This window comes from Anomaloglossus baeobatrachus, chromosome 1 (genome assembly GCF_048569485.1).
Source record: "Anomaloglossus baeobatrachus isolate aAnoBae1 chromosome 1, aAnoBae1.hap1, whole genome shotgun sequence".
Classification (NCBI taxonomy): domain Eukaryota; kingdom Metazoa; phylum Chordata; class Amphibia; order Anura; family Aromobatidae; genus Anomaloglossus; species Anomaloglossus baeobatrachus.
In genome coordinates this window covers 597979385-597997330 of record NC_134353.1, presented here as the reverse complement: position 1 = coordinate 597997330, position 17946 = coordinate 597979385, and the positions used below count along the sequence as shown (strand labels likewise).

At 42.2% G+C, this 17946-nt stretch overlaps 1 protein-coding gene across 1 annotated transcript in view; it reads left to right on the top strand.

Moving 5' to 3' along the window:
- Nucleotides 1-17946, top strand: part of LOC142245459 (guanine nucleotide-binding protein subunit alpha-14) — a 214851-nt gene that overhangs the window by 196421 nt on the left and 484 nt on the right. The window contains exons 3-7 of the mRNA XM_075318184.1: nt 8687-8841; nt 11265-11393; nt 13765-13894; nt 15603-15756; nt 17360-17946. The exon at nt 17360-17946 is cut by the window's right edge and continues 484 nt beyond it. Of these exons, the coding sequence (XP_075174299.1) occupies nt 8687-8841; nt 11265-11393; nt 13765-13894; nt 15603-15756; nt 17360-17550 (759 nt within the window). The 3' untranslated portion in view covers nt 17551-17946. The remainder of the gene's footprint in view (nt 1-8686; nt 8842-11264; nt 11394-13764; nt 13895-15602; nt 15757-17359) is intronic.

Sequence of the window (17946 nt, the reverse complement as noted above, 5' to 3'; positions counted from 1 at the left end):
CATCAGACATGACAAACTAGAACTTGATTCATTTTACACAATTGTGCAGCAAATATGTGGCCCGTATATTTAGACTACTGCATATTAGTGTAAAGCACCGCTGGCAAGAACCCGAAACTATGGTGGTCACAAATTACATACTGCCATGGCTACACAGCCAGAAGAGGAGACAGCTTAGAGGTTGTTTTTTTTGTTCTGAGGGTTTGAAATGCTCCATTTCTTTCTGTTATTTTGGTATGCTGATTGCAGGGATCCTTCTTAGTACAATATGCTGTTTGACATCGGAAGGCTATGTTCACACTTTGTGAAAAATATTGAATTCGCAGACAGAATCCACATGTGTTACTTGCTGATTTCTTTGCAGTCTAAAAGAATGAAAATCTGCATAATAATGATTAAGGATTGGAAATCCACATCTTTCTTTCATTTTTGTGCAGATTTGTTTTCCGCACCGTGTGACAAGTGTTGCACTGTAAATTGCTGTGGACTTGTGGTCCAGAGTCATAAATCCACGACTATTGTTGATGGGATCCGAACTGTAAAAATCCGGATCCGCGCGGTTTCAGCGTCCGATCCGGGTCCGACCTGGATCCGGGAATCCGGCTGCACGATCCGGGTTCGGGGTTTTTTTTTTTTTGGGTTTTTTTTTTTTTTTTTTTTTTTCTCACTCTCCCCCTCCCGCTCCCGCTCTCTCCCCCGCTCAACTCTAGCCACGACGTGTAAACTTGACCTAAGTTGACAGAAGAAATTGTCTATATGAAGTGATGAAGACATAAGGCTTTGTTCACACACTGCATCTTTGAAAATGCAGTTTGTGGCACAAAAAGGCATGACTTTTTGCCGAGTTTTTGTTAATGCGTTTTTTTAAAGGAGAAAAAAATTATAGAAGATAATAGCTAGAATAGATGGGTAGAGGATAGATTAATAGAACATATAGAATAGATAATAAAGAACAGAATAGATAGAAAGTAATAGAATAGCTTGATAGGATAGCCAGCTGTTTTTGTTTTATTTTTTTTTTGTAAAAAAAATATGACGTGGAGTACTCCCCATTTTTCATATCCAGCACAGGAACAGCAGCAGCTGCAGGCTGCAATCCTCAGCTGTCTGCTGTACATTGGCTGGTTATGAAAAGTAAAGGTTATCCCCCACTCTTCTTCTTCTTTTTTTTTTTTTTGATTTATTAAAAAAAAATGACGGGGGTGTGACGACATGGACTCTAAGTGCCTAGCATGGGTTAACTTTCTTAACATTCAGCCAGACATGAAGACAGTTTGTTTATAGATGGGGATAATCCCTCATTGTTCTACAAGACTCTTGGGAGTTTAGTATTGAAGATTTTGTTGACTCATGTAATTGTTTTGGCCACTGAAGGCCAGACGCCCAGATAACTCAATTATGCGAACTTTCCATTGTATTACTAAGTGAATTGCTAGATGTGATGTAACTTACCTGTCTCACCCTTGTCTCTGGATATTTCAATATAGCTTGAAATTCATCCAATAAGAGAAGCAACCTTGTACAACCAATCCGATAGGGGCACAGTATATCCTAAGGGAAGGTTATGGCTATAAAAGGGGACTTCTTGGAGTCACCAGGTTGTTGATGGATGTTGCATGATCCAGTCTAAGCTCTTGGGAGCTGGCTAGGTGATCAGAACCAGGATGCCTTGTGGACTCGGTCTAGGGACTTTGGCTCAGACTAGAGGATCACTTGGCTACATGGCTTCAATCTAGGGACTCCGATTCCGATTGGAGACCATACCACAGTCTAGGGATTTCGACTCCGGCTTCCAGGATTATATCACATCATCATACCAGAGACTACTTAAAGAAGAAACCCAGGTTGGGACAATTTGGTCACCTGTCTACAGACTTTGCAGACCTCAGCCAGCTTCCTAAATCTGGCGTTATTCTATTCTTTATATGAGTGCCCGCCAAAAGCGGGGTGCTGCTGGATTGGAGTAAGTAGCCCTGGAAGCTCTGAGGCATGAACATTCTATATCCCTGGTGAGCCAGTGGAAGAGTGAGACTCTGTTGCCTGTTACATTTGTGTGTTTTGCTGGTTATGTGCTATGTGCCGTTAATTGTTTGGGGATTCAATAAAGTCTTAATATTGTGAATACCTCACCCTGTGTTGTCTGAGTAGTGTTCCGCCCTCGGTTAAGGAGGTCCGGGCGTTCAGTTGGGATAAGCCCTGGGCTATGCTGTCTTTCTAAAGGCGGCCGGGCCAGCGGACGAGAGCACCCTCTGACTCCCGTGTCTCCACAGTGGGTTCCCCCCACTTTTCTAAAACCAGACAAGGTACAGCAGACAGCTAGCGTGTTGATATTATTAGGGTGACAAGACAAAACAATCACTGATCTCGGGGAGACCAGACAGAGAAAACACTGCCGGCAGCCAATGAGGACGCTCAATACAGTGAAATCCTAGGGAAATATGCAAATCAAAAAAGTCCGTGGAGCCTGTGTTAGGAGTCTCAACACAGAAACTAGCCAGATATCCCTCTGGGAAGGACCTAGCCAAGGAGTGGCTCTTTTTAGGAAACCACCATATCAAGTGGCCCTTTTAGTCAATATCTAACACTTTGACAAGTTTAAACATATGACAAGGGAAATACCAAGGCCAGGTATCCATCCACAGACAGCTGTTTTGGGGTATTGCCTCTCATCAGTGTGGAGTAGGATTCTGGCCAGGTGGGAGCAATGCCTAGTAGACCAACAAGACAAAACAATCACTGATCTCTGGGAGACCAGTCAGAGAAAACACTGCCGGCAGCCAACGAGGGCTCTCAATACAATGAAATCCTAGGTGCATTGCCCCCTGGGAAATATGCAAATCAAAAAAGTCCATAGAGCTTCTGTTTGGAGTCTCAACACAGATATTATTAGGCTGGGAAGGGCGATCGTTTTTTGACCCTTTCCAGCCTAATAGCAGCCCACAGCCGCCCAAGAAGTGGCACATCTATAAGATGTGCCACTTTTGGCTCTGGGCCCGGCTCTTCCCATTGCCCTGATGTAGTGGCAGTCGGGGTAATAAGGGGTTAATAACAGCCCACAGCTGCTACTAAGCCCTAGCTTACTGATGGCAGGCGTCTGAGACACCCCCCATCACTAATCTGTAAGTGACAGTAAATAAACACACAGAAAAAATCCTTTATTTGAAATAAAGACAAAAAAGCATCCTCTTTCTCTACTTTATTAACCCCCCAAACACCCCTCCAGGTCCGACGTAATCCACACGAGGTCCCACAATGCTTCTAGCACTGCTACATGTGACTTTTACAGAGAGTACCATAGAACTAGACTGCCTGCTGTGAGCTCCAGGCCGCGACTGAAGTGAGCCGTGCGATCAGTGGGACGTCACTCAGGTGATTTGCTGTCCCAGGTGGAGGCCGTGACCATGCTGTGGCCGTGGCTAACCTGATTTGATCTCACTGCTGAGCGTGCAGCTCACTTCAGTTGTGGCCTGAACTTCACAGCGGGCAGTCCTGATTTGTGGCGCTCACTGTGAACTTCAGATATATAGCAGTGCTGGAAACATCATGGGAACCTCGTGTGGATTACGTTGGACCTGGAGAGTTGTGTTGGGGTTAATAAAGTGGTGAAAGAGGGTGCTTTTTTGTCTTTTATTCCAAGTTAAGCATTATTTCAGTGTTTGTGCTTATTTCATTTCATTTACAGATTAGTGATGGGGGGTATCTCGGGTAGACACCTGCCATTACTAATCGAAGACTTGGTGGCAGCTGTGGGCTGTTATTAACTCCTTATTACCCCGAGTGCCACCACACCAGGGCAATGCGGGAAGAGCCAGGTAAAGTGCCGGGACTGTCACATCTAATGGATGCGGCAATTCCAGGCAGCTACTGGCAGATATTTTTAGGTTGGGGGTGCCCAGTAGCCATGGGTATCTCCAGCCTTGAGAATACCAGCACCCAGCTGTTGGGCTTTCTCTGTGCTAGTATCAAAATATGGGAAGATCCTACGCCATTTTTCATTTCTTTTAATGTACGATATAGACCCGCACACCAGTGTAAGTGATTGGTTGCAGTCAGATGACCCCCACCCTGAGTGACAGCGTGTCTGACTGCAACTAATCACAGCCATTGGTGGGCGGGAGAAGCGGTGCATAGTCTATGAAGGTAATGAGCGGCCCGGGAAGTGAATGACCGGCCGCGGGAGCAGTATGACAGCCGCGCTGGTGATTCGGTGAGTATGAAGCGCTTGCTCCTACCCCTTTTGCGCCAGATTCTGGTCCCCATTAACTTTATGGGAACCAGCATCTATCCAGATACCAGGGATCAGTCCCCCACCAACCCAAAGTCAGCGGGGGATTGATCTGCCAGTCCTCCGAAATGCATGTACAATACGCAAAAATAATTGACATGCTCCATCTTCAAAAACGCAGCCAAGATGCAGCCAAAAAAAAATGCACTGTCCGGACAGCAAAATAGAAATCTTATACAAGCATGCATTTATGTGCATCTTTGTGACGTCATGAATGCACCAAAAATGCAGTAAAAGGTGCAGTGTGTGAACATAGCTTTATTATTTGCTTAAGATTAAAATGATTAGAACCTATATGAATTGCAGGTCCCCGGCTGGGTTCTGACGCATTTCATATAGTTGCTTATACTCATCAGACAGAGTGATACCAGTATGAGCAGGGCCTGGGTGCCATGCTGCACATTGTACCTTCCAGCTCTTCAATAAGTTGTGTGGATTTTGTGTTATTTATACCCGCCAACATTAACTTGGAGAATGTGGTATAACCAGTTAAACCTTGGCAGGTTCTTCGGGCGCATAGGTCAGATCTGTTCCTTTATTTTAAAACCTGTCAGTGTGGTGAATGTCGTTCTGTATTGTTAGTTCAGGTAACACGTTAAGCACTATAATACTGCTCCAGGGAGCTCCACATATCATAAATGTCAACCTCTCCTTCAAAACAGCCGGATTCTGGTTAAATCTGTGCTAGATGACGGGTTGCACAGTGGTCAGCACTACTAGGCAGCTTGTGCCTCCAAGGGAGTATGCAACTTTGCTACCACTTTTTGGATGAAACTATGCAAATACTATTTATGCTAAATGCCTTTTGGTTTTGTGTCTACTTCTTTTATGAGGACCCATGTGTCACCCTGGTAGTGGTCAACAAATATACTCTAGTCTCTTCCAGCAGTTATACCTTCTGCTCTCCTATCAAATGTATGTTATCTTCAATTAGAGGACAGATATAAGGATCATAGCTCCACATGAGAAGTAATGGGTTAAAATACCATGGATCAGCTAATCTGGATCTGGCAAAATGCTATAATATCTTACTACTGCTAATATAAGAGACAAGGGGAACACTAGGCGCTAACCTCTTTTGGTATTTTTCGTGCTATTCTTCCATGGGTAAGAGAAGACATAGCTAATACACTTGTTTCTGTGAGATTTTGGGTACAACGAAAGAATTGTTCAACTATTTAGAAACTTTCTTGAAAGTGCTGCGGTCTGTTCAAAGGTTGTTTTAGGATATGTGAAAACTTGGATCCAGAATGTCACTTGTGGAAAAACGTTGCCCTCTAGAGGGTAAAGCTAAAATAAACATACACACAATGTAATTCTTTAATGGGGAGGGCGGTTTGTGTAGGAGGATCTTTTCGGTTACTGCCATTTTAGGAAGGAAATACTGTAATTGAATGTAAACAGCATTTGGTGTTAATTCCTCCCCATAAGGATATATATCTAGAATTCCAAAAATATGAAGAGCACTGCATTACCAACTTTGACGATGAGCTCTTAACAAGAAAACACTGCTAAAAAATCTGCCATTAATCTTCTATGCATGAACATAACCTTTATAGTTGTAATGGTTTAATGTAAAACCCAAAAAGGTGACGTGTATCATCCCTGTCACTCTTTAGGTATATGAATATATACATATTGGATGATGTGGGTATGTAATACATACAGATACTTTCAGATGTGGACAAAATTGTTGGTACCCATCTGATAAAGTAAGAAAACCCACAATGGTCACTGAAATAACTTAAAACTAATAAAAGTAATGTCCTGTAATTAATATAACAGGTGTTTTTCAAATGTGTGACCCGTCAGTCAGTCTGCCTAGTTGAAGGGTGAAAAGTAGTCACTGTGCTGTTTGGTATCATGGTGAACATGGACCAAAGAGTAGCTAAAGAGACTTGTCTGAGGAGATGGAAAAAAAATAGACAAACATGTTAAAGGTAAAAGAAAATTTCCAAACTGCTTGATGTTCCTGTTACTACAGTTGCACCTATTTTTGAGAAGTTTAAGGCCCATGGGACTGTAGCCAACCTTGTTGGATGTGTCCACAAGAGTAAAATTAATAAATTAAAGAAATGGATTATAGGAAAGGTAACTAAAGACCCCAGAACAACTTCCAAAGAGATTAGAGGTGAACTCCATGGTCATGGCATATCAGTGTCGGATCGCACCATCCCGTTGCCATCTTGGTCAAAGTAGACTTCTTAGAAGTCAACCGAGGAAACCATTGTTTAAAAGCAAATTATGAAAGTGAGACTGGAATTTGCCAAAATGCAATATAATATTGGAGTTTATTGTACAGGTTTCTGAGATTGGGAATCTAAAAAATAAATACATTTAACAAAATTATGTGGAGTCCCCCTATTTTTGATAACCAGCCAAGGTAAAGCAGACAGCTGTGGGCTGATATTATCAGGCTAGGAAGGACCATTGTTATTGGGCCCTTCCCAGCCTGAAACTACCATCCCGTAGCCGCCCACTAAGTGGCGCATCACAAGATGCTCCAATTCTGGCACTTTGGCTGACTTTTCCCGATGCCTTGGTGCTTTGACAATCAGGGTAATGGTGGTGGTTGATGTCAGCTGTGTAGTGTCCCAAAACAGAGCTGACGTTAAGCCCTGGTGCTAGTAATGGAAAAGTGTCTTTTAGACAACCCCATTACTAACCCACTAATTAAAAAGAAAAACATGCACACAAAAATAATTAATTGGAATAATCCCTTCCCAACATTTCCCTCTTTCACCAATTTTCTAAGTCAAAAATTCGCCAGCAGATGCAATGTTTCCTACTGAATCCGTTGTAGTCCACAAATGCAAACCTGAAAAAAAAGAAAGATGACTGACGGAAACATGGATGAATAGATATTAGTCAAATTAAATAGATGATAGCTGATGATCGATAGATTAAAATAGACAAAATATAGATAGATGCTTAAGGGAACCTGTCACCAGTTTTTTTGCCCTATAAGCTGCGGCCTCTACCAGTGGGCTCTTATATACAGTATTCTAACATGCTGTATATAAGAGCCCAGGCGCTGTGTAGAACGTAAAAATCACTTTATAATACTCAACTAAAACTGTGCCGGCGCCTCCTCTTTCGGCCATCTTCATCCTCCTTCTGAAGCCTGTGTGCATGACTCGTCCTATGTCATACACACTCGCTCGTCTTGCGCAGGTGTACTACAATGCTTTGATCTGATCTGCCCTGCTCAAGGCAGATCAAAGTGTGCCTGTGCAGGACCTCAATGCCGACGAGTGTGGATGACGTAGGAAGCGTCATGCACCCAGGCTTCAGAAGAAGGACGACAAAGATGGCGGAAAGAGGAGGCACCGGAGAACGAAGACGCCTATATGACCCAACTCCACCGCAGCGACCATTTAGGTGAGTATTCTAAAGTGATTTTTACATTCTACACACCGGCCTGGGCTCTTATATACAGTATGTTAGAATGCTGTATATAAGAGCCCACTGGTGGTGGCCGCAGCTTATAGGCCCCAAATCTGGTGACCGGTTACCTTAATGAAGGGGTCACTGAGCTGAAATCTTAATATGCGCATGCGCCACCCCCAGTGGCGTTTTTTTTTCCCCCCATATAAGATCTGCGGACCTGCCATGAAATCACACTGCACACACGCTGCCCACCACAATCATGGCGGCGACACGGAATTTCAGAAAGGAGGCATATCACTGAATAATCAATGACCGGTAAAAGAAACAGAGGAGGCAGGTGGAGGGGCAGAAAAAAAAATGATGACCCTACCCCCAATATACAAAAGACATTATAAAAGGAATACTTTAGAGGATGATTATTCAACAAACACAGATGGGATTCCTTCACAGCCATGGCTTTACTTTAGAGTGCTAATGCTGCTGACAAGTTCTAATTAAAGGATATATCCATCATGCTGGAAAAAGCTATCACCAGATTGCTCCTGGAACTTTAGGAGAAATTGCTGTTTGAGGGTCTTTGAGGCAGTCTTTATTCATGAGTGTTTATGCAAAATTGTAAGAGAGTCCATTCCCTGGAATGTAAGCAACCACACACATGAAGGGTCTTTACTGTTGGCATGACATACGACTCGCTATACCTCTCACTTATTCTTCTAGAGACCATTATTAGCATGAACAATATATGCTTCATGTTGAAAACTGTGTTCCACCACCAAATGAATATAATGCTGAACCTGTGTCCCGAGCACAACAACCTCCCTGCTGAGCCCCTTCACAAAGTGTGTGCAAGTCTACCTCGAATTGATGTTTTTAAGGCAAAGGGTGGTTATTGAGAAAAGGACTTCTATTAAATGCATTCCTCCTTCCTAATCAGCTGATAAAGATGATAGGTTTAATTGATTTAACATATTTTTTTTGTTTTGTTTTTAATAATTTATTTTTTTATTTTAGGAAAATGCCTTGCTGGTTCGGGAAGTAGAAGTAGATAAAGTAAACAGTCTGGAAAGGAAACAAGTAGAAGCAATTAAAAAACTCTGGGAGGATCCTGGGATCCAGGAGTGCTATGATCGGAGGAGGGAGTACCAGCTGTCAGACTCTGCTAAATAGTAAGTGGACTGTATAAGCCAAGATATATGCAGTAGTTTATAATGACAGAAGACTCAGAGTGCTACTATAGGGATAATAATGTAAAGAATGATATATGCCTAAAATAATGCCATAAAACAAATGCATTCATGGTTGTCATATACTCGGGGAGTTGAGGCACATTGAACTGCAATATTAACCCTCATTTTGCAACATTATTCTAGTGGCATTGCTGTCTCTTCGTAATTCCACACGTTTGACTGACTGCATACAATCAGCATGACTATCACTGCTATTAACCACTTAAATTCTGCTGTCAATTGCTGACAGCGGTGTTTAAGTGCCGTGATCCAGCCCAGTCATTGGCTTCTTTGTAACGCGATCCCAGGGGTCTGATGGGTTCCTGTGACAGCTGGGTGACCGCCCCCAAGCGTGCCATTTGAATTCTCTCTGTGATGTCCAGCCTGTAGCTGGGGCACCACAGAAGATACTGATTTTCACTATATACAGCAAAGCTATGATGTTGCTGTATGCGATTAGTGGCAATTAAAAAAAAAAAATTTTTTTGAAAAATGTATAAAAAAAATTCCAATTTCCGCCAGTTAAAAATAAACAAAAAAATACACACATTTGGTTTCAAATGAAAACTTTAAAGAGAAAAAAATCGAAATGCCAGAATTGCGGGTCTTTGGTTGCTCCTATACTCCCCGAAAATGCACGGAGAAGCGATCAAACCATCGTATATACAGTACTCCAAAATGGCATCACTATAAGGCCAGGGCCACACAGGGCACTAGTGCGATGCTCACACGACACTCAGCTCGCGCTGGCAGCACAGCAGGAGCCGAGTGTCGTGCGAGCGTCCCTGCTACTGAGGTCAGACTGTGTTAGCGGACCTCAGATGAAGGGGGCGGGTCGGGGGTGCGGAGGGGCGGGCCGGCATGGAGGAGGGGAGGGATTTCTCTCCCTCTTTCCTCCGTTGCCGGCTATTGCGATTCTCGTTCTGCTTACGCGGTACACTGGTGTACCGCGAGTGCAGTGCGATTTTTTTTTTTTTTTTTTTTTTTTTTTTTTTTTTTTTTTTTTTTCCCTCTCTTGCCCCATTCACTTGAATGGGTGCGAGAGAAAAGCATCTCGCATTAGTCGCAGCATGTTGTTGTTTTCTCGGTCCGATTAGGGCTGTTCGCTGACACACAGGCTAGAATTGGTCTGAGTGGAATGCGATGCTTTATCGCACTTCACTCGCACCGATTTTCTCGCCGTGTGGCTTAGGCCTAAACATCAGGATATCGCCCAAAAAACAAGCCCTCATGCAGATCTATCCACCGACAAAGAATGTTACGGGTTTTGGAAAATGGGGACTCAAGCAAAATTTTTATTTATTTTCTTTAAATACGAACTTCTGTTTTTTTTTGTTTTTGTTTTTTTTTAAATCACTATTTAAATAAATAAAACGTTTTGGTATTCTTGTAATCGTACTGACCTGGACAATCATATTTCTAGGTAATTTTTACTGCAAATGAACACCAGTAATGCAAAATCCAAAAACAATAATGGAATTGTATATTTATTTATTTTTTAGTTTATTTTATATTTTATTTTTTTTTTTTTTTTTTGCAAGTTGTCTTCTTCACTTTTTTTCTTTTCTCCAAGTTCCAGTACACCAATAGTGTCACTCAAATACAAATAGTACCACAATAATACTGTAATTTTCAGATAAGCCGCACTTTTCCTCCCAAAAAAGGAGGAAAATGAGGGGTGCGTCGTAAAATCTGAATGTAGCTTACCAGGGGATGGTGGAGAGGGGTCACAGGAGGCAGGGCAATGTTGTGGTCTTTGCTGTGGGCGCTGCTCTCTGCGGCGTGCTGCTTTGTGTGGTGGGCAGCAAGGCTCTGTGCGACTGGCAGCGAGGCATTGGCCATTCTGAGGAGGATGGTGGTAAAGGCTTTAAATAATGGCGCCCAAATTTGGTGCGTACGCAGGTGGATCTCTCGATGCAAGCTCTCATCTGCGCGCGTACCGACTCCAGCTGCCATTTTATTGAAGCCTGCACCTCCGACATCTTCAGAATGGCCAGTGCCTCCCCCAGCACAGAGCGGCGCAGGCTGTCCCCACCTCAGAGCGGCACCTGCCGCAGTGAGCATTTGGGCCCCCCTCTGTACCGCCCGCTCCACCACCGCTGCTGCCCCACCTCCCTGGTAAGGCCCCACCTTACCTTTTTTTTTTAAAATCTCTAAATTTGAGGTGCATTTTATAATCCAGTGCGTCTTGGAAAACAAAAAATACGATAAGCGCCTCACATGGCTTTGTAAGTGAGAAAATAAAGTGTTACTGGTCTTGGTGGAGAGCGAAAACTGAAAGCATAAAAGTGAAAAATTGCTTGGTCCTTAGGGTTAATGCATATCATGTTGTGATTTTTTTTTTATTTTTTTCTCTCATCCAGTTACCTTGGTGACATAGATCGCATTTCTGTTACTGGCTATATTCCCACCCAGCAAGATGTACTTAGAGTCAGAGTTCCCACTACTGGAATCATAGAGTATCCTTTCGATTTAGAGAATATTATTTTCAGGTAAGTTGAATACATTTTTCCATTCTGCTTGTCCAGCATCTAAACCACACATGTCTGTAAATTTACTAATAAAAAACTTAGTCTTGCTTTTTTTTTTTTTTTTATTTATATAGGACTCCAGACACATCTATACAATATTGAGTGATATTTATCAAGCTAAATGTACTATTTTCAACTTAAAACCTCTTTCGTGACTTGCACAATGTCTATTATGTACTTTGACACTTTTTCTGTGTCTTGTCCATCATGTGGACGAGACCTTGTTGACAGAGAGTATGGCATAGCGGAAAGGTGGTGTTGCCTGGCATGGAATATGCATGCATCAATATGTTGATACAAATTTCTGGGACAAATCAAGCAATTGCATGTTTTGTTATACACATGTTTATTACAACAAAAAAAAAAGGGGGGGGGCAATTTGGATAACAATTCATACAAAACCAACAAAATGGGCTGTACTAAACTGTTGGCACCTTTTCAAAATTGTGGGTAAACAACTTCATTTCAAGCACATGATGCTCTTCCAAACTTGCCCTGTTGCAAGTTGTGAGCAATATAAAATTCACATCTGAAATCCGTAAAAATGGCGAGAATTTTGACTCCATCTTTTCATTGTATGTACTGGTGTGCAACACTAAAAGCTGGAGAAAAGAACAATCTGAGGAATTGAGGACCAAAATTGTTGAAAAATATCAACAATCTCAAGGTTACAAGTACATCTCCAGAGATCTTGATGTTCCTTTGTCCACGGTGTGCAACATAATCAAGAAGTTTACAACCCATGGAACTGTTGCTAATCTCCGTGGTCGTAGATCGCAGAGAAAATTTGATGAAAGGTTGCGATGCAGGTTAGACCAGATGGTGGATGAGCAGCCCTGATCAAGTTCCAAAGAAATTCAAACTGTCTTGCAGGTGCAGGATGCATCAGAGTCAGCTCAAACTATCAAACTACACACAGACCTAAAAAAAAGCTGGACTGCAGTTTGCCAAAATGTACGCAAGTCAAAATCCTTCTGGGAAAACTTTTTGTAGACAGATGAGGCCAAGATAGAGCTTTTTGGTAAAGTACACACTGTTTACTGAAAACTGAATTAGGCCCACAAAGAAAAGAGCACCGTACATACAGTCAAATATGGTGAAGGCTCAAAGATAGTTTGCGGTCTCTGGCTCTGGATGCCTTTACTTTGTGCAAGACATCATGAAATCTGAAATTACCAAAGGATTTTGGGTTCCAATGGAGTGCCCAGTGTGAGAAAGCTGGGTTTGTGTCCTAGGTCATGGGTCTTCCAGCAGGACAGAGACCCCAAACAGACTTCAAGAAGCCCCCAGAAATGGGCAGAAACAAAGCGCTGAAGAGTTTTAAATGGGCCAGCAATGAGTCCGGCTCTAAACCACATTGAACACCTGTGGAGAGATCTTAACATTTCTATTGGGAGAAGGCACCAATCATATATGAGAGACCTGGAGCATTTTGCGACTGAAGAGTGGTTCAAAATTCCAGCTGAGAGGTGTAAGAAGCTTGCTGATGGTTATAGGAAGCGATTGCAGTTATTTATTCCAAAGATATTAGCTGGAGGGTTCAGACAATTCTTTGTCCTGGCCGATTTTTGGAGTTTTCTGTGAAATTATGATCAATTTGCCATTTTTTTTTGTTTTTTTTTTCTGTGTTTTTATTTTTTTGTAATACTATAAGTGCTCACTGATGGTACAATTGCCAAACAACTGTACAACAACCAATTAGGTAAGAGTGAAGTAAAAGGTAGACTGTCAGCACAGAATGACATTTGGATGCAACTTCCCACCTACTAGTTTTCCATTCATTTCCACCCTTCTCTGGTTCTATAAAGCTACAGCTGCCAATCAGTGGGGGTGTGGAGATAAAGGGAAAATAAGTGGCTGGCACTTAACTGTTTGGCCGTGCCATGTACCGAGCTCGGGCCTTTCAAAAATCCATTCTGTGCTCAGACTGCCTTTAAAGAGTCCTCTTACCAGTTTCAGACTGTGTACACACAAACTATTGATCCATTTTCAGGAGGCATAATAAAGGAACAACATTAGTAAACTATGCTTTTAAATTGTTTTCCTACAGTATACATTTGATAGGTCCCTTTGTTTTTATTTTTTTACTAAAGCATCAATTTTGATTAATAAATAATGCCCAAGGTCATGGTTGTTGCATTCCAAATCAATACCCAGTTGGCAGAATTGCTTGCTGCACTCATCAGATGCCTGATCTGTATACAGATAAGGGTTATATGATTTGGTTACTGCTCTTTTGCATGTCATGACTAAATAAATAGTTTGGACCTTTTTCTCTTCTGTATCCATTCACTCATTCATTCTGTGTATTGGTGGTGTTCTTGTCATACAGGATGGTGGATGTCGGTGGCCAGAGATCAGAAAGAAGAAAGTGGATTCACTGCTTTGAAAATGTCACTTCCATTATTTTCTTGGTGGCTTTGAGTGAATATGATCAGGTTCTTGCAGAATGTGATAATGAGGCAAGTGAATGAATAAAATATTTGATTATTGGCGTAGTTGATAGCTGTGGATAGACTAGTGATGTAATAATGTATGACGTCTAATTTTTAAAGGGAATCGGTCAGCAGGTTTTTCTTATTCAATCTGAGAGCAACAGGATTGTGCAAGAAAGCCTGATTCCAGGGATGTCTGTCTTATTAAGCTGGGTTTACACACTGCAACATCGCAAAGGACATCGCTGTAACGTCACCGGTTTTGTGACGTAACAGCGACCTCCCTAAGTCTCTGGTGAGTCGCTGGTGAACTGTCAAACAGGCAAACCTGGCCAACAACGCAACAGCGATCTGGACCTGCAGAGCGACCTAGCTGGTTGTTGGGGGCGTTGATAAGCAGCTTTTTGAAAGGGAAGTTGCTAACAAAGTCGCTGCAAAGTCTTTCACACACTGAAACTTTGTAGCGATGCTTGCTGCACAGCGGGAAACAAAGGACCTAGGAATGGTCCTGAACGATTTGTAACGATTACAACTTCACAGAAGGGGCCAGGTCGCTGATGTGATTCACACACTGCAACATCGCAAATAACATCACTATTGCGTCACAAAACCGGTGACGTTACAGCGATGTCGTTTGAGATGTTGCAGTGTGTAAACCCAGCTTTAGGCTTTGTTGTAGTTTCAATACAATCCGTATTTTTATCAGCAAGAGATTATCACTGCCAGAGTGCATCTCACTCATAGGCTACTCTGAGTAAACCTGCCCCCACCCGCAGCTTGCTGGCAATGCACAATGTATGCTAAAAACTTCCAGTCCGGAGTATAAGCGACGTTATACCAGAGCAGAAGAATTGGCTCTGATAAATCTCCATCAGACAAAACCGCTATTGTATGAAAACTACACCAAGCAGCCCAGTAAGTGATTCATTGCTGGAATCTGCTTTCTTGTCCTATATAATGCTGTGCTCACATTATATAGCCGAAACCTGCTGACAGATTCTCTTTTAGTGTGTTTGGTGTAGTGTTGAAGACACTGTAGAGTATTAGGAAAACCTTTCCTAATGAGCGGTCTTTCTATAGTTCTGTACAACCCCATGCATAACGCCCATCATTGAGGTTGTCGTATATGGAGATAAAGAGAGGATTACATTTATAATATAGGTTATAACCTAAAATGTTTCATGGTTATACTTTGGACTTGATCAGCATCATGATGTGCATTATTTTAAACTTTACTCGACGTTTCAGTTCAAAGACCTCTTTAAGTATAGTGTCCCTCAAAGAAACTTGGATTTAGGGTTTACAAAGGCTTGCATACTTTTTCAACCACCATTAAGTTCTGGTTTTGGTCTATTATATGTTGACACCTAATCTCACTAAGGGTTTTCAGAGAGAGCCTGAGATCAGCGTATGATCCCAACTATAAAATGAAAGAAAGCAATGGCTACAACCTTCATGTTTCATCTTTACCCCTTACCATGTTCATGGAACACCAGGACCACAAATCCCTGATTGGCAAACACTGACTTAGGTGTTCAAATATAATAATATTGAGGTTAGAGATGATCCCGAGATCCTAGAAGATCAGGAAATTTGTGTTAGCTCCTGTTCATGGTCAGAGAACTCTGACCTGGACCATAGACCAGGGTTGCATGAAGCCATCTACTCATCTCGAATATAGATATCTAAGGGTCTTGAATAAGTGTTTTAATTAAAATATATTTTTTTCTTTTAGAACCGAATGGAAGAAAGCAAAGCTCTGTTCAAAACCATCATAACCTACCCCTGGTTCCAGAATTCTTCAGTCATTCTGTTTTTAAACAAGAAGGATCTTTTAGAGGAGAAAATTTTATTCTCACATTTAATTGACTACTTTCCTGAATTTACTGGTAAGAAACACTGACTCTTATTGGCAATTAGTTTGTTTTCGAGAAGCAGACCTGAGAAAGATGCCTGTAGTGGATAATTAGGTAGTATTACAAGATTCAGGTTATGAGTAGTGATTGGTGGACCCGGACTGTGAAAGTCTGGATCCGCGCGGTTCCAAAAGTATCCGGATGCTGGACCCGGGCCCGGAGTTCTCAGGGAACTCCATGTAATGATCGAGGTCCGGTAACTCAGGGAAATAAAAAAAAAAATATATATACTTAGTCTCCTGCGCGGCTGTAAGGTTATGTGCCCACGGGCACTCGTACCTGCGGATGTATCCGCAGGTACGAGCGCATGTTTCCCGCAGCTGCCCGCCAGCATCCGCAGCTATTTTTAGCTGCGGGATTCCAGCGATATAGCTGCGAATTACCTGCGGACGTCCCGGCCTCTATCTCCATAGCGGAGGGCCGGGATTTCCGCAGGAATAATTGACATGTAGTTACGTGCGGCTGCGGGACATCCGCACCATGTTTCGCAGCCGCACTTTTCCGCAGCGTGGACACACACTCCCCATGCCCCATAGGATAACATGGGGAGTGTCTGTACACGCTAAAACCTGCGGATTTATCTGGAAAATCCAGAAAAATCTGCAGGGTTTCCGCGGCAAAATCCGCAGAAACAAGCTCCCGTGGGCACATAGCCTAACAGCTGCTTAGGCTATGTGCCCACGGGAGCTTGTTTCTGCAGATTTTGCTACGGAAAACCTGCGGATTTTTCTGGATTTTCCAGATAAAGCAGAACCCATGGCTGATGTTTTTTGTCACAAGGTTAGAGGAGGCTGGGTTTTTATAAAGCTATGAAATTTGCATCACAAGGCCTTTCCTAATGATGATGGCGCACAAGCCGTAAGCCTAAGGCTATGTGACCACGCTGCGGATTTACAGCGGATTTTGCCGCGGATTTACCGCGGATTTTCCGAAAAACTGCAGCAGCGGCACTTCCAAGCCATTTCAATTGCATTTTGGAAATGCTGTGTCCATGCTGCGGATTTTTCCGCGGCGGATTTGCCACGGATTTTGATCCGGAAAAATCTGCAGCATGTCAATTATTGGTGCGGATTTTGGTGCGGATTTTTGGTATGGAATGGGGAAAAAAAAAATCCGCATCAAAATCCGCGGCAAATTCGCGGTAATCCGCGGCAAAAATAAGGTGCGGATTTGCCGCGAAAGTCGCGGATTTTCATGCAGAAAAATCCGCAGGTACATTCTACCGTTGACACATAGCCTAACAGGCTAGTTAAGGTCAAAGTTATCTGAGCACACAAATCTCAAAGGGTGTCCAAACTTTTGCATCGACCCATTTTCCTTTTTGTAATTTTTAAAATGTAAAAGATTGTATTTTAGCCAAAAGAAAAAAAAAATACATAAGTAATGTGTCATCTTTAACTTTATGCATTATAGGGATAATTTCTTCTTCAACTTGCTTAACTGATCACCATAACAGTAATTTTGATAAGGGGTGCCCAAACATTTGCATGCCAGTGTACAAGATTTTTTTTTTTTTTTTAAATACTTCTTGATTTCTTACTCAAATACTGACACTATGTTTGGTCTTTTGTTTTAGGTCCCAAGCAAGATGCCAAATCAGCCCGGGAATTTATTCTGAAGCTCTACCAAGACCAGAACCCCGATAAAGAGAAGGTCATCTACTCTCATTTTACCTGCGCCACAGACACAGAGAACATTCGCTTTGTCTTCGCCGCTGTTAAAGACACTATCTTACAGCTGAACCTGAGGGAATTCAATCTAGTGTAAAAACAAAAACCTAACAAAATAAAAACTGGACAATATTGATATTTGTGGATTATCCTCATAGTCATTCTATACCAATGACTGTCTCCTCAATCATTGCCCTCTCCCCCTCCCCTTTTCCCAAGAGTACAGAGATGAGATGCTATATTTTCCTACAAACGTACTGTGTCCTGATTCTTATGAAATATAATCAGCAAGAGAAAAGTTAATTCCCCCCTCCCTTCATCCCGATGTTTACTTTTTTTATGTGGTATATGACCCGTATAATAAATGTTGTTCTTTTTTTTTTATTTTTATTTTTTCTTCCCATGTGTTGGCTTTTATTATTCCATCCAATGTTTGTAACAATTGGATATTTAAGAGAATGTTTCATAGAGTACAATATGGAAAAAATGCACA